Source organism: Podarcis muralis, chromosome 3 (genome assembly GCF_964188315.1).
Source record: "Podarcis muralis chromosome 3, rPodMur119.hap1.1, whole genome shotgun sequence".
In the NCBI taxonomy this organism is placed as follows: domain Eukaryota; kingdom Metazoa; phylum Chordata; class Lepidosauria; order Squamata; family Lacertidae; genus Podarcis; species Podarcis muralis.
Genome location: NC_135657.1, coordinates 55,904,854 through 55,928,903, shown reverse-complemented (window position 1 = coordinate 55,928,903; position 24,050 = coordinate 55,904,854). Strand labels below are relative to the sequence as shown.

General features: G+C 40.4%; 1 protein-coding gene across 6 annotated transcripts in view; it reads left to right on the top strand.

Annotated features, from left to right (window-relative positions):
- ESR1 (estrogen receptor 1) overlaps positions 1–24,050 on the top strand; it is a 201,512-nt gene that overhangs the window by 74,277 nt on the left and 103,185 nt on the right. For 4 of the 6 annotated variants that reach the window (XM_028723695.2, XM_077925904.1, XM_077925899.1 and 1 more), the window contains exon 2: positions 14,509–15,011. In XM_028723695.2, the coding sequence (XP_028579528.2) occupies positions 14,578–15,011 (434 nt within the window). In that variant the 5' untranslated portion in view covers positions 14,509–14,577. Of the gene's footprint in view, positions 1–14,340; positions 15,012–24,050 lie in introns of those variants that run through there. The other 2 variants (XM_077925902.1, XM_077925903.1) reach the window with 1 other exon arrangement.

The window sequence follows — 24,050 nt, the reverse complement described above, 5'->3', positions numbered from 1 at the left end:
CAAAGGGATTTTCAGAAAATTCCACCCCTAATGTAGAGTTGTGATTTATGGTCATGCTAACCAATTTGTTACAATTGTATTTGATTGGAGCTGTCATCTCGATGCAGGATGAATGAGAAAAGCTGTCATTCGTTCACCAGTGACAATTTCCTATAAGTGGAAACTTTTTTTCTACTTTGAAATACTGGCAGCAGAGATTACAACAGTGTCTGTACTAAAAAAAGAAGTTGAGGCCTATTAGACTAAGACAGTAGGATGTAAGAGACTCAATCTTTACTAGTTTTAACACATGCAGTGGGGCCAATTTTATTCCAGTGGGCCATTGGCTCTCCTTAGTCATGTAATGGTGTTTTAATGCTTGACTGTACTGTTTCTGTTGTGTTGGTAATTTGTTATTTTCTATTATATTAGTGCATTGATTATATCGTTCACATGTTGCAAGCTGCTCTGTGTAGCTTTTGAAAGAAGCGCCGGGTATAAAATACAACTAACTAAATATGAGGTGGTTACTTTAATGCTTATGCCATCATATTCCACATACACAGTTACAAAAAGCAAGGAAGAAGAAGAAGAAGAGTTTGGATTTGATATCCCGCCTTTCACTGCCTTTGAGGAGTCTCAAAGCGGCTAACATTCTCCTTTCCCTTCCTCCCCCACAACAAACACACTGTGAGGTGAGTGAGGCTGAGAGACTTCAAAGAAGTGTGACTGGCCCATGGACACCCAGCAGCTGCATGTGGAGGAGCGGAGACGCGAACCCAGTTCCCCAGATTACGAGACTACCGCTCTTAACCACTACACCACACTGGCTCTGCATCCTCTGTGGCAAGAGCTGTGGTCACCTGTCTATTACCTTTCAGGCATGGGACAGGTAAAACCCTGGGACCAGCCTGAAAGGGAAGAACTGGGGGCTCACTGATCCTTCCTTTTTAGTTGCTGGTTCCATGCTTTTTTGAATGTGGCCCCCTTTTTCTGTCACCTTACAGTATGTAGAATTGCAGCTAACAAGGAAACAATGGGGGCCCATATGGAATGCACTCTCATTCCTTCCTTAGCAGGTGCAGCCAGCAACCTTCCTTTGCAGCCATAGCTTGAATTCAAGCTATGGCTGCAGAGGGAAGAAAGGACAAATTGGGAACACATTTCTAATTCTTGCTTTGAAGTGGAATCATCTGATGCCATATGATTGACAGGTGGGCCACAGCTCTTGCCACAGAGGATGCAGTCTGCCTGTCAAAATGGCCCACAAGAGTGTGTGTGTTTTGGATCCATCCCACCAGCCAGATCCAGTTTCCAATCCCTGATCTATGTGATTGCATGACTGAAGGACATACTGCTTATTATGCGAGAAAGTCGCCCCACTTCCAAGTGGGATGGTGTTGCAGTCAGATCACGTGTCCTCCACACACAGCGGCGGCTGGCAAAGCCCCATGTCATGGCCCCTGGCCCGCCAATCCAGTCGGCCGGGGAGGGGGGGGTGGCTTATCTCTTTTAAATCGCAGCACAGGAAGGGGATCTCCCTCTTGTTAGATTGGATGTAGCAATATATTTATCTGGAAGGCTAGAAAAATGGGGCGAGGTTAGTGAATAATGTTTCTCTCCCATTTAATTTCCCAGTGTAAATCCTTCTCCCTCCAGCTGTTGTTTGACTTGCTAGGTAGACAAAGAAATACAGATACTGTCTTGTGTCTGTATTGTTCTCCAGCACAGAAAATAGCAAACAATTTAGCAAACAACAATAGCAAACGACAATCTAGTTCAATTCCTCTCCCTCTATCTGATCTATTTGGGAGCCCCTGATTTTTAAAAAAAGTCAAAACAATAACAAATGTTAGCAAGCCAGAAGTTCCAGTCATGGATCTTTTGCATAATTTGAACTTTGGCCCTAAAACGATAGTTGGATTAGGGACTGTCCTCCCAACGGTGGCAGATTTCAAAAAGCACCCAAAATATGAAAAGTAGGCAATATAATATACTTAGTGCTTATAATAATAACATGAGTTTTTGGTGGCATTTCTTTCCACATATCTGTTTCTTGAGCTACTGTAGTTTATATATATTTTTTAACACCATTCATGTTGTGAATGTTCATGTTGTGTTTCTTGTGGTGGTTGTCTTGTACCTTCCAGCTCTTTTAAAAGACAATGTCTACAGTATGGAATGCAGACGCAATCTGGAACCACTCAAACTTGATTTCAAATTACTATGGTGGAGTTTCTTCTAGAGTTCTGGCTCTCTGCTTGTGGTTTTGCCTCCCAGCAATGCTTGAATGTGGACAAACTGCTGGCCCAGTTTCTGTCTTGTCTTTGCCTGAAAGCTTATTTCCTCTTTCTGATGGAATAGGTTCTACAGTTTTCCATTGTAAAGTTGTTAATCCTCTCATCCTGCTGTGGTTTCACATGAAGTTTTACCCAACAAATATAGTGATAGCTAAAGCTCAGTGTGGATTTCAGCTCTATGATGGCCAACTTTTTGTGATCATGTTCTCATACAAAAGTTTTTGAAAACCCAAGACTAAAACTGACAGCAAACTGGCAAATAGATATTGCTCTTCTGTCATTTTTAGTTAAAGAAAAACAAACCTTGTACAGTCTTAAGCTTCATATATGTGTGTAAGAGAAAGAGAAGTCCTGCTCACTTGATCAAAGAGCTATAGATCTGTCAGTTTTCATTTGTTTGTTAGTACTTCAATTTCAAATTTTCAGATCCTTTTCTACCAACATAGGCTGCCTCCTGTGATGGAGAATACTGTGCAGGGATCATAGGGAAGAGACTGTGTAAACAGAGCATGCTGCTTGAGACAAAAGAAGGTATCGCAGTACATAGTAGGACTATGGGCATCTAGTAAGATTGCTCACCTAGCTTAGCAGCCCCAAAGAACAAATCACCAAAAGGCTTTGAGAGGTCCAGAAATACAACCAGTGTTACCATCTTCATACACCTGAACCCTGAATGCACCATTTCTCCATTTCTCTTGACTTGGGAACTTGGAATGACAGAGATAAATGAAAGGGAAATAAACAGACCATGTATTCCAGAAATATGATCATGTTCCTCAAGATTTATGAATTATGTAGAAAACAAAGAAACCTTTGGTTGGATCCAGACATAGAGTAGACCCACGGAAATAATTGAGACTTGAGCTAGTCTTTTTGAAACCTTACCCCTCCAAAGCTTTTTTTTTTGGGGGGGGGGCTGTATATTGCAATGGCAGTGGCTTACGCACCTGTTTTACAACCCCTTGTCTGAGACAGCCTTTTATTATTTAAAATTGTCAACAATCGTCTCTTCACTGAGTTCAAGTGCATAGATCCTTAATGTTTACTCACATGATTTATGTTCTGGATCTTTATCATCCTCATGGCTGTAGGGTGAATAGAGTCAAATGAGGACAGGACTCCAATATATTTAGTAGTGTAGAGGTTGGAAATTATAAATTGAAGCTGGAATATTACAACAAGCTGGCAAAAGGAATAGCCTCTTTGCCATTTTACTGGAAAAAAGAAGGCTTTATACAATCAGTTGTAGTAATTGTTCAGTTTTCTGGTTTAGCACTGCTTTGTTTCAGGTGTTAATGTAGCAGAAAGATAATGTATAAACTATACTTAGGAAAATTAAGAAAACATCAAAACAGAGAAATGTTAATTGTATAATTTATTTTCCCAAGCGATTATGATCTTTGAGTTTAAAGGCCCAAATAATCTAAAAAGTCAAACACACACGTAAGATAATGAACTTAGATGAACTAGACACTGTTCATCGTTCAGCCCCCAAAAGAACTTAATTCAAACTGAGTGAATGGGCAATAAAATTGCAAATGCAATTCAGTGTAAACAAATATTAAAGTGCAGGAGCAAAAAAATCTCATTTCCACATATACACTCATGGAGTTTGAACTGGTGGTGACTGACCAGGAATGGGACCTATGGGTTGTAGCGCGTAGCTCAGTGAATTGCCAATATTCCCAGAACCATACAACAGGTATGAACTCCTACCTAACACTGTTCTCCACTCCATTCTAGTTTGTCAACAACTTTCTTGGAATACCGGTGCTCAGAAGTGGTTCAAATGTGGCTTTGGTTACAGTTTTAGTACAGTACACAGTGCCTTCAGGAAAGGACATAGGTTGCCATGGCTGGCCCAGTCTGGCTTGTGTTAAAACACAGCAAGTATAAAATGCTCAATAATGCTTCTAGGCTTCCTCTATCATAGACTGGCATTTGGATGTTCTGCCTTCTCCCACAAGTTCTCTACCTGCATTCTCTGCCTTGTTCAATAGATTCTGGATTCCACATTCTCTACCAGAGGCTCTTATGTATAATTTTCAGAAAACACCACTTGAGGAGAGAATGAACCCTTGGAAGCACTACAATTCTGAAAATAATAGCCACATAATCAAATACATCTTCTGCAGAGTATAAACTTAAAGCCATTACTCAGCAAGATGGCTTTGAAAATAATTGCTGTAACTCTGATGACAAGGAAACTAGACCAGCACAGGGGGATCAGTTTACTCTGCTAGCCTTATAGGGCTCAGCTACCAGGCTTGGTTTACAACCCAGTAGTTGTGCTACTATTTGATGACACATTTTGGGCAAGTGCTAGTTGGAAAGGAATACTTGCTGGCTTGGTGTATCCTCACATTTGGTCAGGCCTGCCCGGCTCATTTTGGGTACCATCTAATCACCCTCCCAGCAGTGCAGTTCATTACACATCTGCCTGCTTTGCCTCTCCCTGCTTTGCCTTGGGTAGCAACATTCAGTTTTTGAGCAGAATCTGAATGAGGTATTGGGGGCTTTCTTATGATGGTCATAGGTCCTACATTACAGAGTGCAACTTTCTATTTAAAGAGCTTTCAGTGGAGAATCCTCTACTGAAGGAGGCTCTTATGTGGTACAAGTCTAATTTCAAAGTAATTATATGAAGGGAGAGCAGAGACCTTGAAGTTGTCCATCAACAGCAGCTGGTAGATGACTGAGAAGACACAGAAGTCACTTGGTCGCAGTCTTCCCCACTATGATGAGATGTATTTTGTTTCTATTTAGATTATAGACATTATTTATAAATTTGTATTTATACCCATAAATTAGCATATGCAAATGCCATAGAAGCTTGTGCCATTTTGGGTGGTGGGGGGTGGGTGGGTGGGTGGATGGATGGATGCCTAAGCAGCCACACGAGACCCTCTGTCATTGTTACTCTCCATGGAGTTTTTTCTGTATCCCAGGATGGAGGGAACAGTGACCATTCATTAGTAGCCAGCTGCCCTAAGCCAGCCACTGCTGGACTTAAAATTGTCTTCCTGAATTATACACTGTCCTAGTTGCGCCTGCACAGTACAAACCACAATCCTCTTTGCCTAGGGAGTCAGATGACCCCAAAGAACTAATCTACTTGTGTAATCAGTAATTATAGATTTAATATTGTCTCCAGTTATGATAGTTAGAGCTAAGACTCCACTGTTTAGCTTATTCTTGTGGTTACTTTCCTTTTCCTATGTAGTGTGTATGCTTCTTATTCTGGGCCTATATATTAAATAAACAAGAATTTAACAGTGGCAATGAGAAAAAAACCCAGGTATGCCATCCTGTGGAAAAACTGAGGAATTTAATTCAGAAACAGAAGAATGGCAGCAATATGTTGACATACTGGGCCACTATTTCCTTGCTAATGTAATCACTGAGATGACAAACAAAAGGCAGCATTTCTCAGCGCTTGTGGATGTTCAACTTACTCCCTTTTAAGAAGCTTGTTAAAACCACAAAAGCCAGAGGATAAAAGTTTGGCAGAGTTGCAAAAGATCTTGTCTGACCACTATATTCCAAGGCCAAGTATAATTGTGAAACGTTTCAAATTCCATAATAGGAGGTTGAAGGAAGGTGAATCTGTATCAGAGTATATAGCTCATCTCTAAAAACTTACTGAACCCTGTTCTTCTGGAAATCTGGAGGGAACGTTGAGAGACAGATATGTGTGTGGAATTAGTCATGGAAAAAAATAAAAAGAGCAATTACTGGATGATAGGGATCAGACCTATGAGAAAGGTGGCAACTACCATGGAAGCAACGGTGACAAATGTACAGGATTTGCATCTTGACAACAGAGAAACTCAAAATAAGTCTATAAGTCAAGTCTGCAGCCCACAGCAGATGTTTAGAGATCTGGAAAGGTGCTATTGTTGAGGAGGAATGCTGTCAGCCTATGTTGGTAAACACTGAATGTCCCAATGCTATAAATTCATAAAACCTAGGCATTTAGGAAGAAATCGTGAAGGAGGTTCTCTGGTTCCACAACCAAGTCAGTCCAAGAGAGAGGCAAGAAAACAAAAAGCTTATTATTTACAGATGGAAAGGGGAGAGGAGGCAGATTAGAAGATCCGCTTGGTTTACTGTGTAATAGAAAAAAAGGAGACTTATACTGTAACTGTGCAGTTCAGTAATCAACCAGTAGGCATGGAAATACTGTAGAGTCAGGGGCTTCTGTTACAGTTGTCAATGAAGAGAGTTACCAACAATGTAAAGGAGACCTGAGTCCATTGGCCAAGAGAATAGTGAAATTAAGGACTTACACTGGCAGAAATCTCCTAGTCCTAGGATCAATAAGAGTTCAGTCACATACAAAGGTCAACATAAAGTCTTAAAGGCTTTAATAGAAAAGGAAGAAAGGCCAAACTTTGCTTGGTTCAACATGGCTGAAGTAAAATAGAGGCATAGAAATTGTCAGACCTCTCGAGAGCCACCCTAAAATATTTCAAGAAGGAGTAGGTACAGTAAGAGGAATAAAAGCCAGTATTTATACCAGGAGGGCAGCCAGCCAAAGTACTGTAAAACCAGAGCAGTGCCCTGTGCTCTCACAGGGAGAACTGAAACAGAACCGGGTAGATTGGAATAAGAAGTCATAATCAATCAAATTTATAAATTAGACATTTACCCCATTCCAAGAACTTAGTACTTGCTCGCATTGCTTGGAGAAGGCCTCCATTTTAAAAGTAGGACATGCCCCAGGCTTACCAGCAGATGGAACTTGAGGACTGCAAGAAATTCAAGTGTAACAGGTTGCCCTATGGAGTTTCATCAGCCAGAGATATATTCCGAAGGGCCATGAAAAAGCTCCCAAAGGACATCCTGGAAGTTGTGGTGATGATTGATTACATTCTCCTCATCACATGCAAAAGATCAGGACCATCTTCCAAATCCTAAGATAGTATTTGCTAAAACCATCCTCTTTTGAAGATTGCCCTATGGAAATCACTGGGCTTTTAGAACATCTGGATCTGTCCCCTGTAGAGGCATTCCAGATCAGAATGTGGACTCAGCAGACTCCTGTACTATCTGGGGTAATCCATTACATTTTACATGGGCCGCAACAGAATCCAGGAATGAATTCCGGGCAATGAATATAGAACCGAGCTATATTATCCCTGCATCTTGTGGGTCATGCAGGTGGTGTTACCATGACAAAAACAGCAAAGGGTTCTGCAACGTTTATATGAGGTGCCTGCCAAGAATTTTCTGGATGAAAGCTGTAGCTCGTAGTGATGTCTAGTGGTTGGAAATAGTTGTTAAGCACTGTTCCCAATGTCAGCTGCATCAAGAAACTCCAGCACAGACCCCCTTGCACCAGAAGAACCTACATTTTGGAACTTCCTGCCTATTGAGATCAAGTAGGTGTCCACATGGTATTCTTTTGGAACCTGCTAAGAACATTCTTGTTTAGACAAGCCTACCCAGATGCTTGGACGTGGGTGGCGCTGTGGGTTAAACCACAGAGCCTAGGACTTGCCGATCAGAAGGTTGGCGGTTCGAATCCCCGTGATGGGGTGAGCTCCCTTTGCTCGGTCCCTGCTCCTGCCAACCTAGCAGTTCGAAAGCATGTCAAAGTGCAAGTAGGTACCGCTCCGGCGGGAAGGTAAACGGCGTTTTCGTGCACTGCTCTGGTTCTCCAGAGGTGGCTTAGTCATGCTGGCCACATGACCATGAGCTGTACGCTGGCTCCCTTGGCCAATAAAGCGAGATGAGCGCCGCAACCCCAGAGTCGGCCATGACTGTACCTAATGGTCATGATTCCCTTTACCTTTACCTTTACCCAGATGCTTAGGAAGTTGAAGTAATTCCAGTCTGCTTTAGTATTTTAACTTTTGAATGATTTAATGTATTGTTGTGATTTTTTCCTTGATTTTATTGTTTTATCATTTTGTAAACCGCTTTGAGGTTTTCTACAATCAAGCGGTGTATAGATTTTATGAAATAAATAACATAAATAATTTTGCATTTAGACTATGCTGGGCCCCTATTTTAGGGAAGAAGATTTTTTCACAGAGGCTCATTCAAAATGTGGAGAACGTTTTGGCCGTCCAGATGTTGCTGAACTACAGTTCCCATCATCCTTCACCATTGGACATTCAAACATCATCCTATCACCCAGCTTCAAATGACCTTGTTGAAGGAGCAGTGAGGAATTTTAAAGAAGTACAGGACCATACCACAAATTATCATAGGCATAAGTTCTGGCCAACTGCTGATAGGAAGGGGACTTAGGACTCATCTGGATTTACTGTATCCTGACATGAAAGGAGAAGTATTGGGGGGGGGGACAAACTACTTAAAAATCCCTACATTACTACCATGTCAAAGATTTAAAGGTTCAGAATTCATTCTTCCCACACAGTCTCAGTACCCACCAACTTACATGGATTCCAGGGATGACCTGATAACAAACGGGGCCTTTAGCATTCAAAGTTGCAATCTTCTAATAGTGAGTAGTCTGTAAATATTAATGTGACATCTCCATGTGGATAGATGCATCTGAAGTACTTGAGTGGTCACCCAAGAAGAACCAGAGCCCTGGAGAGTAATTGAGAATTCTGAACCTGGTTGTTCAGGGCTGTCCATAAAAACTGTTTGTTACAAAGTCAGAGACACCCGTGACGGACAGATGAATCTAGAGGAGATGCCCACTCCTGAGGAGAAGTGTGAGCCAGTGAGAGAGCAAAGAGCTCTTATGTTACTTGAAGGACTATGTCTGAGTTGTAAAGTAAGGGTGGAGCAGTGTTGTAATTGGTTATAATAGAGTTAAATATTGTCTCTTAGTTATTATGCCTTGGAGCTGAGACTCCACCCTTTTACTTCTTCTGAAATTACTTTCCCTTTCCTATGTAGTTGTATATTAGCTGCTTGTTCCGTGCCTACTATGTGATTAACCTTGATTTCTGTTAAATAAATAACTGTTGTACTGCTGAATGATGAGACCACCAGAGCTGGTCCCCCCCCCCCTCCATCTGGGTCATTCACTAAGTGAGGTTACCAGGGCCTTCAGCATGACTTCACCGTCAGTCTTCAGCCTGCCTGACTACAGCTTCCCTCCATCCTGACTGCTTGTAGTCCAAAACTTCTAATTCCCTGTAGGTGAGTTGGCAAGAGGAGGAGAAGAGATGGCGAGGTCCTTTGCATTGGGCTGGGTTGTACCCCACACATAGTGCAAACATAATGGACTCTTTGTTGGATTCAGGTGCCAATCACAGAGACTGGCTTTTAAAAATACTTGTCATCCAATGGATTTCTGATGGTGTACAACAGCCATAAAATTATTCAAAGTGCAAATACAATAAAATTACTTCCTAGTAATTTATAGATTGAGAGGAAACAAAAGACGATAGAAACCAAAAGCAGACTGAGGTGATATAATCGTTTAAAATTCCATGCCAAATAAAAATGTCTTAAGTAGGGATACAAAATAATTTATAAACATGCTGAATTTTTTTTAAAAAGTGTTTTCCTGATTAATATGCAAATTGGAGTATAGGGACTCATTGGATTTCACACTTCTCTGAATTTTGCAATGCAGTTCTCAGCTTTAAAAGTGTGTAGAGGTAGAGGATGCATACCAAAATGAGTATTTTTGGACAAAATGCTTACAAAAATACAATTTAAGGAAGTGTATACAGTTTAAACACAGTTTCTGTGTGGTTTAGAAGAACAATTTGCAGAAAACAAAACAGAATGGAAACAGAACAAAACAAAACTGAACAGATGTGAAACTGACAACAAACACATCAGGCAAGCTTTAACTATAATGATACCTGGTGGCTGACAGGTGGATTTATTTATTTATTCATTTTATTTTATATTTCTACAATTTATATACCACTTAATTACAATTGTCTCTAAGTGTACAAATGGTGTACAAGGAATACAAGCCAATGAAAATAAATATAAGTTAAAGCAATTAAATCAGAGTCTGACGGATTGAGCGGATGAGATCAATAGTGGGTCCAACGGTCAACAAGACGGTTTCTGCATGTGCTGTAGAGGAAATTGAAAGGCAGATGGGATTAACAACCTGGGAAGGTATCCCATCTAGGAGAAAGAAAGCTCTGATCCAAAGCCCCTGCTGTCTTGCAGGATATATCTGGGAGAAGAGAAGGCTAAGAAGAAACCCTACACAAATCCCAAGTGGGAGTCCCTAAGATGGTTGGATGGCACCTTGTACGCCTCCTTCCAGCAACTCCCCGAGCCAAGCACGTGCCAAACGTATGACTCTGCTTTCTTTTGGACCACATTAGTGAGGCTGAGGGGAGGGTGTCATTCTCTGGGCAGCCTAGGACCTCCATACACTTCCTAGGCTTGTACACTATGGAAGGTCACTTCAGTACTGCTAACACAGATGTTTGACACTCCCCCCCCCCCACTGCCTGGAGGCGCACTCCATTGTTTCTTGAGACAGAAAGATACCATCAGAAGTTGCCAGAAATTCAACAGGGACCTCAACTGAAAAGGAGTTACATAAAATTGGACCTAAAACACTGAACACACTGCTCCTGGTGAATATGAGCCGTGTATCTGAGCCATGGGGGACTACTAACTGACTCCCCCAATGACCTCAAATAAATACAAGAAGCCTGGAGCTGGCCCAGTAGCACATGAGCAGCTGGTGAAAACTTTTCATCAGAGAAGTGGGGTGCTGGCAGCAGTCTGCCCCCACCAACAGTTTAGCCTATGATGTTTACACTAGCTGTAGTGTCTGAACCAGACATAAGAGCATATTGCAATCATTGAGTCTTGAGGTTGCCAATACATGAATCGCCATGGCCAAACTATCCTTGTCCCACCCGCCTGTCAAAATTGGCCCCTTGGGGGATGGAGTGAAAGAGTGTCCAAACAGGATTGAACTCCCCAGAGGAGCACTCCTAGGGGATTCAGAGGAACTCACTAGTGCACCCAAACTAGGTAGGATTGTACTCCGTATGCATCAGCGTGGGGAGTTCACTCTTGCTTTCTACAGGTTGGCCAATCCAGCTGCATCTTTACCTTTCCACACCTGGTGTGACAAGTGAGAGGCAGGTGGCTGTGGTATGGAAAATGCCCTCATGGGCCAAATGGAAAAGCCTAGTTGGCTTGTGGTAATCCCAATGTAATCTAGCTACAACGTTTCCAGAATAAGGGTAAATGTTGCCAGGCTATCTCTGCCCTGAAACAGCCAAAGCTGACCAATTGGTCAAAGCTAGAAGGTGGGATGCGGCTGGCGCTGTGGGTTAAACCACAGAGCCTAGGGCTTGCTGATCAGAAGGTCGGCAGTTTGAATCCCCGCGATGGGGTGAGCTCCCGTTGCTCAGTCCCTGCTCCTGTCAACCTAGCAGTTCGAAAGCACATCACAGTGCAAGTATATAAATAGGTACCGCTCCAGCGGGAAGGTAAACGACATTTCTGTGCGCTGCTTTGGTTCGCCAGAAGTGGCTTAGTCATGCTGGCCACATGACCCGGAAGCTGTACGCCGGCTCCCTCGGCCAATAAAGTGAGATGAGCACCGCAACCCCAGAGTCGGTCACGACTGGACCTAATGGTCAGGGGCCCCTTTACCTTTAGTAGAAGGCACTCTGTTGCACCAAAGCTACCTGATCCTCATGTGACATTGTCAAACCAAGGAGCACCTCCATGCTACATACCTGCTACTTCTAGGAGACTGCTTATCCAGAAGCAGAAGAATTCTAATCCGCCAGACGTGAGAGCCACCTTCCCATATATTTAGAATTCAGTTTTGGTTTATTGACCCTCATCCTGTCAAGGTAGATCTTTAGAGGTCTTCTCCTTCTGTTGAATGTGCTTTGGATCACTTCCTTGAGTTTTCTGGAACTCATGTTCTGCAGACGCCATAATGTGCTGCACCCTATTTGCATACTTTAGTTTGGATTATGTGGCATAATTTGTGAGAGGTTGAACTTGTGGGTTCCTGTCTCGGGAATGGGATCCTGGTTTGGATGTCTAGTTTAGATTCCGCCTTTCCCCTTAAACTCAGCAAGTTCAGTTTAATGTTGAAATTATGATTCAGGTATGTTAACATTGTCAGGGAATTGTGTACAGTAATTACATTTGTCTGCAATCTCTAATCTACCCTCTGCTGTAGCATTTTTTTCCAACCTCAAAATAATGTGGTATAAATTCCATTTAAACATGTTCATTACCCTTTGTGTTTGTAGCTCTTATTTCATTGGACCCCTGGTTTGGAAAATATAATAATGCTAGATTAAATGTATGGCTGCACAAATAAACTTCGTGTATGCATTAGCCAGCTTTAAACTTACAACCCAACACTACTGCATTCACATATTTCAGTAGATATACGAATGGAGTTACATTGGTGTCTTATGAAAATTGCAAACACATGTGTGTTCAGAGAGAGAGATTCACACACACACACACACACACACACTTTCACTTGTGCTCTGGGGCATATATGCATGCATGTTTGTAGAGTTTTTGTAGGATCTGTCTGTATCCTCAGGTATGTGCATCTTTCTTTCCTTCTTGTGCATATCAGGCATATTTACAACAACCATAATTCCTCACCAGATTTCTGCCATCTATTAAAGCTAGTAGGGGCAAGTATGAATGTGAATATCTATTAAAACTAGCAGATTTAGATCCAAAGAGATTCAAGATATCTTTAATCGTCTTCAGATATGATTGCTGTAAATGGTACCTGTATATTACAAGGTAGCATTCTGTAAAATGTACAATTTTGTTATTCACTGCAAACACAACTTATGTAATTATGCACCTTGTTACTCATTTGTAACAAAGTCCTTTTTCATAATTTGTGATAAAATTGTTTCAAAACTATTTTTTTGGTTATAGAGGCAAATTCGTGTATTCATTCATATTTCTGCATGTTATTTGTTGTATATGCTAAAAATGTTTAAAACAATCTATCATTTGTATAAGGGTTTGAATCTGAATAACAAATAAGCATTTAAGTATGGAATTGCATTCATACATTCACTTGGCTATCTATGTTTCAGTTTCACAAAAGGTTTTGTTTGTTTTTTAACCAGTGGAGCATAGATAGATGTGAAGCTATCTGTTTGAATAATTTAATGGCTTCTTTGTTTCTACAAAGTTAAAAATCATGAGATGGCAAAATAAATTATTCTGAAGTCTGTTTTGTCTTAAATTTATTTTTATTTGAATATGTTAAAATGATCCCTTTAGATATTTGCAAAGCTCTGCTTTTTATAGATTGGTCTCAATGTTAAATTGAAGATAAAAAAAACCTAGACTTTTGGTTGTTGTTGCTAGATTTATTAGCTCTTTGTTTTCCATGCAGCTAACATGTGGTTAAATGTCAAGAGGCTACATGTTTAAGCAATGACTGATTTCACTATATATTTTTATTTGATTTCGCAATTCAAAGGAAAGAAGCATGCTGATAAGCACAATGGCAGCATAACTGCAGGTTTAACTTTTCTTTCTTTTCTTTCTTAAAAAAAAAAAAAATGCTTTCTGCTACTAAATACCAGGAATCATGATAATTGCACTAGGCATGTTTGTGTGCCTTTTCTCTGACTTAGATACAGAACACTCTTTGATTTCTGGAATTTGACAGTCTGTGGCTGGCTGCACACGAGCAAGCAAGTGTGCCTTCACAAAAACACACTTTACCGTGCCACTTCTCAACTGCACTGTAGTCCTACCCAGGGTCATTACAGTATACACTTTCCATATTTCTAACAAACATGAAAATGAACAGGATAGGAAGTAGACAAAGAAAGAATAACTGAAGCCTGGTAGGGGTATACAACATGAACAGACGAGGCTCCGTGCTAGCCTTCGGAATACTTAAAAGCCCCAACCCATTTGCTCCTCAATGCCTGCCTTTGATTATCAGAGCCACATAAAGAGAAAACTTAAACAACTAGTACATTGAAACAATGATTTGGTATAAATCCAGAGTTAATTGTTTTTCAAGTGATGTTTAAACCAATGCCAGTGCAAGGCAAAAGTATCTGGCCTATTGCCAGCACTGTTGTAAAGCATATTAGCTCAGATGAGAAGTACTTCAAGTTAGAGTCAGAGAGTGAGAGAGAGCAGGAGCGACACGGTTCCCTGTGCTTAGACTCTGCTCAGTTATATCTTCCTCCTTGCTGGGACTAGCTGGATACATGCATACTCAGATCTGTTAGCCAGAAAACATGGGTTTTGCCCTATTTCAAGCTGATTTCTGCTCTTTTTTCAGGTGGATTGCCAGCTGCTGATTCTTCTTCTAACACCCTACCAAGATATAGCACCCTCTCTGCCACTAACAATGACCATGACCCTTCACACAAAAACCTCCAGTGTCGCTTTACTGCACCAGATACAAGGCAATGAACTAGAGCCTCTCAGCAGACCTCAGCTGAAGATTCCTCTGGAGCGGCCGATTAGTGAAATGTATGTGGACAGCAGCAAAACTGGAGTTTTCAACTACCCAGAAGGTGCCGCTTATGATTTTTCCACTACTGCTCCGGTGTACAGCTCACCCAGCCTCAGTTATGCCCCTACGACAGAGTCATTTGGGTCCAGCAACTTGGGAGGATTTCATTCTTTGAATAATGTTCCTCCGAGCCCGGTTGTGTTCTTACAGACGGCACCTCAGCTTTCACCTTTCATTCATCACCCCAGCCAGCAGGTACCTTACTACCTTGAGAACGAACCGAACAGCTTTGCGATGAGAGAAGCGGCCCCAACAGCCTTCTACAGGTAAGTCATGCCACTGATTTATTTGAAACAGAGCAGGTGTATAAAACAGTGTTTAAAGCAGGGAGAGAGAGAGAGAGAGAGAGAGAGAGAGAGAGAGAGAGAGAAGCGTGATTTCTTTCTTTCTGGGGAGTTATGCCATCAGAATTGTTGAGTCACCACTGAATTATTCGACTCAGCGATAGTGTGGTGTAAATCAAAATGTCTGTTGTGACGGTTGGGTAATTGTTGCTGTGTACGCTAGAAGCGAAATGCATATGAAAAACAAGTTGGGCTGCCTTGGGGAGGGAAAACAACCCTGAAGCCCAAAATAGTGAGCTAGGACAGGACATAACGAAACACTAGCAAATTCAAATGGAAGAGCAGCTATAATGCAAGAGTTTTTTGAATTATACCAATCTGCTCCTTCTATACGTTTACATGTTTGAACATTAAGTCCGTGGACAGAAAGATTTTTCCACGTCTGCCCTTACACTGCATCAATTGACTTTTATATGAAGTGTTCAGAAAATTAGAGGGTTGCCCTTCCAAATAGTTGTGATTAACTTAAAGATGGTTCTTCAGTCATAAAAAAGCTTTTAGAAAGTGCACCTAAGGCCACGGAGGGGAAATAAGGTAGTCCTAACAATACTTGTGTGCGCACACTCAGTCAATGGTGTGTTTTAAAAGATCGGCTTCTCAGATGTTTTTCTCTGTAACTTGTAGTACACTAAGAGAAGTCTCAGAGCTGATAAGATTTTTTTTAAAAAAAAATCCTTCCCTTTCGGAGAATGAGGGGGAGTAGCATGCATTGGCGCTTTAATAGGCCTGCATCTATAAAGAGATTTTAGGGCTCTTTGAACTTGCTGGGGGAATGTGGCTGGTACAATGGTGACAGAAATCATAAAAGCATGAAACAGAAAGTATTGCTTTAACTCTCCCACCAACTATATAATTTATTGTGTTGACTTTCGTCAAATCAAGTACAACTTGCACACACATGCGTCATGAGTAATGAAACTAAGTGGAGGATCCAGAGAGGGATTGAAACACCACTTATTATTATTATTGCAAATAATACTCTAAGATGCACCTCTTCTGCATTTGTGATCACATTTGGGGATCTGTTCCAAGAATATTGGGAGGATAATTCTGCAAAATAGTTTGCTGCATTGACGTGAATCTATGTTAATCAATGTGCTTTCTGCTCTACTTGAGATTTCCTTGCTGGTTCCTAGAAATCCAAGGATGCCTGAGCAGCAAACAGACTGTAAAACCAGAAGTAATAATTCCTGCAATATTTATAATTTGTTATCTGCCATACTTACACCTTCAAACACAGAACCTATTGCTGGATTTTAGCCATGGCATGTGTTTTGGTTATGTATTGCCACAGAAGCTCAAAGTCACTCGCCAAAGTCTTGCTGAGCCTGTTTTAAAACACACAAACAAACATGTTCTATGAGACATAAAAACAGATAACTTTGAACTGTTGGGGGAAAGTGCTGTTAAGTTACAACAGTGCCAAAGAGATTAGAACAAGTGTACAACCAACATGGAACCACTGTGGGCTCCTTTAGAAGAAGGCGCAGGATGGAAATTTAATGATAGATAAATAGAAGGAAATGGAACATAAACTGACCTAGCAGCTTCCTAATACATTCCTCTAGTGGAGATTACAAGAAGATTAAAAAGGCCACCCACTAGGCTGACTAGGGCATGAGATGCTGTTGAGTATGCAACCTGCCACATATCAGAATGAAGAATGTACTGTCTGGAAGATGTTGATTGCCTGAACTGGAAAATAACAGCTTTATATTAAATTCAGGTAGGTAGCCGTGTTGGTCCGACGCAATCGAAATACATAAAAAATTGTCCAGTAGCACCTTAGAGACCAACTAAGTTTGTTCTGGGTATAAGCTTTCATGTGCATGCACACTTCTTCAGATATACACTTCTTCAGGTATACACTTCTTAAGGTATACACTTCTTCAGATACACATTTCTGAAGAAGTGTGCATGCACATGAAAGCTTATACCCAGAACAAACTTAGCTAGTCTCTAAGGTGCTACTGGACAATTTTTTATTTATTTTGAGCTTTATACAAAACCACAGAATAGTGACAACAAAAGTAGTTCTTGAGGAATAGCCATGTATTACCAACTTTTGTGACTATATACAAAGTTATTTGCAATTGATTTCTCTTGGTGTTTTGTGAAAGCTCCAATGATGATCATTCCATTTAGACAAAATCATTTTAATAGTACTTTATATATACATAGAGAGAAAGAGAGATAGTGCTAAAAACTCAGACATAAAGACCACAGGGTTTTTTTCAGTCATGGAGTGAACGGAACTGCCACACAGCTCCTGCTTTCTGTGTTTACTATATTGCTTAACATGACTTCAGTAGAATTAGATAATGGTTCACTAAGCCTAGTATGGTTTGGCTTCTTTAGACTTGAGAGGAAATAAAAACTAAAATATTTAGTTTTCAACTGTGTTATCTTGTAGAGTTCATAGTGGAATATAATTTTTCATTGTGGCCTTAAGGTGGCATTTAAGTTACGATGGAGCATTTAATTTTTCTATGGATTGCCCAAATGAGGTGATATCAGCATTCAAAAAAGAATTGGAGGTATATTTTGGCTAGTGTTATTCTTCTTTCTCTTTAGACTTTTCGGAGGAGCTGTATTCTGGAAAATACAATGTGTTTGGTAGTATGCCTTTCTTTTTGTCCAAAAACCTTTCAAGCATTTTACACTCTTTTTTTCACTGTGTTTTAAAAATAAAATGTTACTTCTACTTTTAAAATATTGCTCTATTGCAAAAATTTATTACTGTGCTTTAACAGACACTGTAATAGTAGAAATACTCTTCACTTGATATTATAAAAATAGCATTCTAAAAGATTAGTAGCCGCATCTATATACACTTTAAATTAATGCATGTTGAAATTCTACATGTGCTTACTCAGAATTTGGTCCCGTTGAGTTGCGTAAACATTACTGATAAGGAAGAATGCATAGGCTTGCAGCCTCTTCATATTTTAAACACACTGTTTAAAAACTCCCTATAATTTTTTCAGCTATAAATGATCAAAAATATTGAATTAAATAGTTTAGGTTTCTTAAAAGAATTGCTTATGACATTTAAGTTTGTGGTTAGGTCTCTTACAAGTTAACAAACTGTCAGTGGTCTGGGCTCTTTTCGTATATTTTTCTAACACTACGATGTAGATTTATTTCCATTTGTGATTCAGCCTGCAAGTAAGTCTTACTGAAACACTTAGTTTATAAATGGCTGTAAATATGTAAACAACTGAGTGAGACTTCTGAGTAGGCATGCATAGGTTTGTACTGCTACTCTCTGGTGTTTAAGATGTTATAATGTTCAATACGTTAACTATGCTTACTTGGAAGTAAGTTCCATTAGTTTTAATGGAAGAATTCTTTAGATTGCAGCGTTATATGCTAAATTCTCATACAGTTTCAATCTCCTTACTAAAAGCATCCCCCTAGGATATATATTTTTTTTAAAAAACATTTTGTACACAGGTAGTTGAAGCTAAGACACTGTAACTTTTAGCTAGTTAAGGACTGAGTTGGCACTTGAACTTGTTGTTTGACTGAGCCCTGCATGGCAGGCATTGAGTAACAAAGCAGGCAGTTTAGCATTCAGTTGGGCAGGACTGGGATATAGCCTTGTGAAAAATGAGGGTACAGTTCTTACAAATATGATTTTATGAAAAATGAGGGTACAGTTCTTACAAATATGATTTTACAACATGTCCCAGCTGTAGATATATAATAGTCTGATTTACATATTTGCCTGATGTGTGTGCCATGTGCAAAGGTAACATCTGATGTTTTGCCATCCTCCTGAAATTTTTCTGTGAGCAGAAATTGCTTCTTTGAAGCCTGCAATTGCATCTTCGCTCTGATAATTGGCAAGGATAGTGTTGATCAATATAGTTGAATGTTGCCTTTAAAGTTTCCCTGTGTTTAGAGTACTAGAAACGGTTCTGCTGAAGTTTGTTCTTGGCTTCAGCAAAGCAAAGAGTAGTCTGGCTTCCACGAGGGCATGGCTTTCCTCCCCTGCTTGCACAATCTGAATGAAAGCAATAAGAAGAAGCAATAAGAATAAACTATTTTCAGTTCAGATAATGGGCGCTTTCATTGGCATGCTTCATTTTATTTCCAATTAGAATCCCCCTTCTCTCCTCATTCTTGTCAGTGCCGTTATAGCTCATTGTTATTGTAAAGACTGAGGACTGGTGGTACTCCTTGAACTTTACATTCAAGAGAGCAGGCACAGAAATACAGAGCATTCATGGCCAATAGCTTTCCTCTGCTAGGGTCCTCAACTCATCTCTGCTACTCGGTAGCTTTCCATTGCTCCCTGATCCCTGGAACTCATGGGTGCTATTGTATGTCACCCCAATGTTCGAGCAGTACGAGATTCCAGGGGTTCTAGGTCCTTTCCCTGGGTTCGTGTTTCCTTTTGGACAATGAGGCAGAGTGGAGACTGTGGTGTCTTTATGATATATGGTTTATTTACACACCTATACAACCTGACCCTACAGTGGAGGGGTTCACAGCATTAACACACCAAAAGGGTCTTGTTTCTCCCATAGCCACAGCCTTGGATTCAAACAGACATCAGACATTGCTCTGTCTCTCTCTACCCCCAGCTTGCTTCTTTACATCTGGCCCACGTCACTACAACTTTCAACTCTTATATTTGTCTTTTTCTAACTACCAGCCCCACCCATTTGTTGCCTCACACAGATCCGCTTCCTTTGTTTCCCCATCACCCAGGCAATCACCTCACCAGGAAGCTAGTCTGGCTTATATTCTAACACTTGCAGGATCCAGGGGTTAGATGGGTCTCTGCATACAGCCTACTTCCTCTACCCAACACAAACAAGTGCCTGCTCCACATCTCCCCACGTTTGGACTGGCAGACTACTTGTCTGCCCTATACTGCTGCCAGTGGTATTTTTAGCTGATTGCCCAAACCTTTCTTTACATCCAGTGTCTATCCTTTCAACAATGCGCTTGCAACTCTCTCTGAGCAGCATGAGGAGCATGTTACAGATGGGGTCAAGGTAGAGAAGACCTTCTTTTGTAATCCAGCAGAATTGCGACTAGAAAGCTCAGCGTGGCTGAATGTGCTCATGCTGTTAAAGCAGCCCAAATGCTTCTGTATCCGGCTGAGCTAAATAGCCACTTATAAAAACCCTTCAGTGCTCACAGTAACAGGTTAGAATAACTTCTCTACCTATTTATGCATTGCCAGATTGAGAGTCTGATATAGGAGTTACATCTTCTGGCCTTGATGTTGACCTTGATCTCAGCTGGCAATTATTAAAATCCTTGTTGCCTTGCGCTCTAATGTCACCTTTAAGCCTTTGCTAGCCATCTGTCAAACAATACGCAAGTTTTTCACACTACCCTGTGGAGTCCTTGCACACTGATTGAGTCTACTGGTATAGGCAGTCTGTAGCTGATACCCTAGCTGAAAAAAGTAACAGAAGATATTATTACTAATTAATTATCATTGCTCAGGGGAAGAAGAAAGCTATTGTTATGGATCCGCTTTACCAGAAGCAGTGAAAAGAGTGGGTACACTGTGTGCTCTCTGGTGGCTCTCTTACAGTTGTAATGTAGTGTGTCAACACTGGTTAAACTGCTAGTGAAATAATGAAAAAATGAAGCATGCTATTTATGTGTTTTAGAATATATTCGGTTCTGTTTTGGAAATTATTTGCTTTGGGCACTATAAACTGGTAAAAGATTCATAGTTGACTAATCATCTGTTTTTAAAAGCATTTTTTTTTATTCTTATGAACATGATCCAGTTTCTTCCGGTGAAACTAATTAGACTGAAGTGTGCTTAACCTTAGCAAGATTGTGGTCTACTTGTTTAAATTCCAACTGTTTTGCATAAACAGATCTCAATATATATGCTTTTTTTGAGGATATGGGATTATTTTGTTAAGTTACATTTTATGAAATATACTACAAAACATGGATACCACCCATTACTAATAAAAAGATAAAAGTATGCCAGTTTGTGAGACACATATAGGCTAACAAGGCTGGCCCTAGTATTTGGCAGAGAGAGGTGGGCACCTCCGGTGGCAGAACTGGTGGTGTAGGACAGAGCTGTTTGCCATACAGCATGTCTTGCACCCCCTAAGCCTGCCAGCTATCTGCAGGAATGGTGGAGAGAGTGGTCCCATCGCCAGTATTGAAATAAGGTTTATGTGCTAGTTTGTCTACGTTCTGCACATAGAAGACGGGCGCCATCTTCCTCAGGCAGTAGGACTGTGTTGGTGGTGTACACCAGAGGCGGGACCAGAGGGGGGGAAGGGGGCAAGTGGCCCCCCAAATAAGGAGCTGACCTCTCAGTTGCCCCCCTTTCTACATTTCTTTCATTATCATATGATGTAGAAATATATTTTGCCGCTTCTACTTTGTCGACCACTCCTGGTGCCGCCTCTGGTGTGCACTGCCATTAATAGCATCCATTTGGCTGAAGCAGTGCAGCCTGTTTTACTTGGAATGTGATTTTTCACAGCTCTTATACAATGAATTTTAAGTATGATGGGCAAAATTTATATAGCTAGCTGGAATATTTTTTGCTCTCTCTGTCTCAAAATAGAGTTAAGGTAGCATAATAGCTGTGACTGAGCTGTACATCTGTGAACCAAATCAGTGGTTCAACTCTCACTTCTTGCACATTTCAAAGGGAAACTCCAGTGTGAAACTGATGAAGTGCAACTTATCAGAAAGCTAAATGGTTTCTTGTACCACTTTAGGTGTTGATTTAATCCTCAATGTTAGTTGATTGTGTGATCACCAGTTACTGCTGTTGTGAACCTACTGGAAATTGAGAAAGGTGCTGCCTCTTAGCCTCACGCCTCCTTCCTGCATTGGCAATATGCAAATAACAGCATTGACCGATTTTAAAGAATTGTTGTAGGAATTACTGAATGATGTCTGTAAAACACTACACAGATGCTTATTGTTCATAATAACACATTTTGCAAAGGCTGACCTATAGAAGGGCTGCACATGCTCAGTATTAGCACTGGAACCATTTTTAAAAAAATATTTAATGGACGTCTCTGTGTTCTTTTCCTTTGCAAGTTGTCAACGGGACATGCAAATGACATTAGTGTAGACAGAGTGTGGCCATTCATGCACTGTAAGAAAGGCGGAAATGCCAAAAGCAAGGACAAAAGAGGACACAGGGTTGCATTAAATTTGTAGAGTATATGATAATGTGTATGTAATTAGAAATAATTACTGGAATTTAAAGACAAATATCATACCTCTCACTATAGTTGGGAAGACTGTGGCAAGGTGACCTTGTGTGCCTGTTCAGTTTTTTGTCTAGATGCTAACTCCTGATAATCTACTTCAAGGCCCTTCTTACATTCTTTTTCTTTAAACTAGGCACAGACAAGACAAAGAGAACTATCCTTTGTAAAGTGAGACATGTGGTCACCCTACATTACTGTTCAGTCCAAGCAGTGTGGTTTGGTCATGGATATGAATCCATTGTTCAACTATGCTTTCTGATATAGGCCATCTTCCTAGTTTATCACATGCTGGGAATACAATAAACTCTCAAATTATGCACACTTAACTTGTGCACATTCAGCTTTACTCGCTTTCAAAAATTAAATTAAATTAAAAAGGGGTCTGACAGGAGGCGAGGAGTGTGCAGGGAAAAATACTTTGGCAATCCCACCTGCCATTGAACCCAATGTATTTTGACTATATGCAATTTTGGCTTTAGGCACGATCCCTGGAACGTAACCCCCATGTTAGTTGCGGGCTTACTGTATAAAGTTCTGCTTCATTCCAGGAAGGACACATACTAATTGGTAGTTAAACACATCCAACAATCACAGTGCATAGGCCCTGAAGGGAAGTGGAAAGAGTCACCACTTAATGATAAGTGAATCCTGTGACAGACTCACAGGAATAAAACAGCAGATTTCTTTCCTGAATGTCTCTAGAAAATCCAAAAGGGAAAACCTCTGAGCTTTCCAGACTGAGCAAGGTTTTTTTGCAGGTTGCCTTGATATCATGCTTAGAACTTTTTAGAGTCCAAATCTATTCTGATTGTGTGTTTGCACTTTATGTGTTTTAGTTAAGACCTATAAACACCAATTACTTCCTATTATAGTAAAGACTAAAGTAGCAGACTTCAAAGTAAGTAACTACTACATTTATTATTGTTGTCGTTCTTGTTTCAATTTGTATGCCGCTTTTCCACAAATCAAATCAATGCAGTAACCGTCAACATGCCAATTCAGCTCAAAACATAACACAGCAATCCAAATAAATAATTCATTTTGATAGTCTGGATATTATAACATTTTAGATTTATTATAAAATGAACTATCAATCGTACCAATTGATACCAGTTAGTTTTAAAAAATCAGAATCAGATACGACAAATATTTACAGTGCAATCAGATATTAAGAGTGAAATAACCAGCAACCAAGTACATTGTGGTACTAACAAATAAAGCACACATTTTTATAGGGGTTAAGAACTGAAGTGCACACAGCTCCTAGCAGCTTTATAATTTACTACAAAGTGCACAAAAATCACCTTTCATTAATCCTCACAGGAAGCCACTCTTCTGTCGACAATTGATGGCTTCAATGACCTCTTTCAGTCTGGCCTCTCATCCAGACTCCCATTAAAGCCATCAGATAACCACAGAAACTAAGAGTATATTTACTTAATGTCAGCACTGAATTAGGTTACTGAGTGTCCATACAGCGGTGCACAGAAATCCGTTAAGAACAGTTATTCAGCAATACACACACTTTACCAAACGTGACTAATGGAGAAGTCAGAAAAGATTATTTAGACACAGACATGTTCCTGTATCTCTTCCCCTATCTTATGTCTGAGTGTTGCCACTGTCCCCTTTTTTTCTAGACTAGGGAAACCAATATGGCCAGTGATCAGGCATTATGGGAATTATAGTTCAACAATCTCTGGATGGCACAGTGTTGGCATAGGTTTTT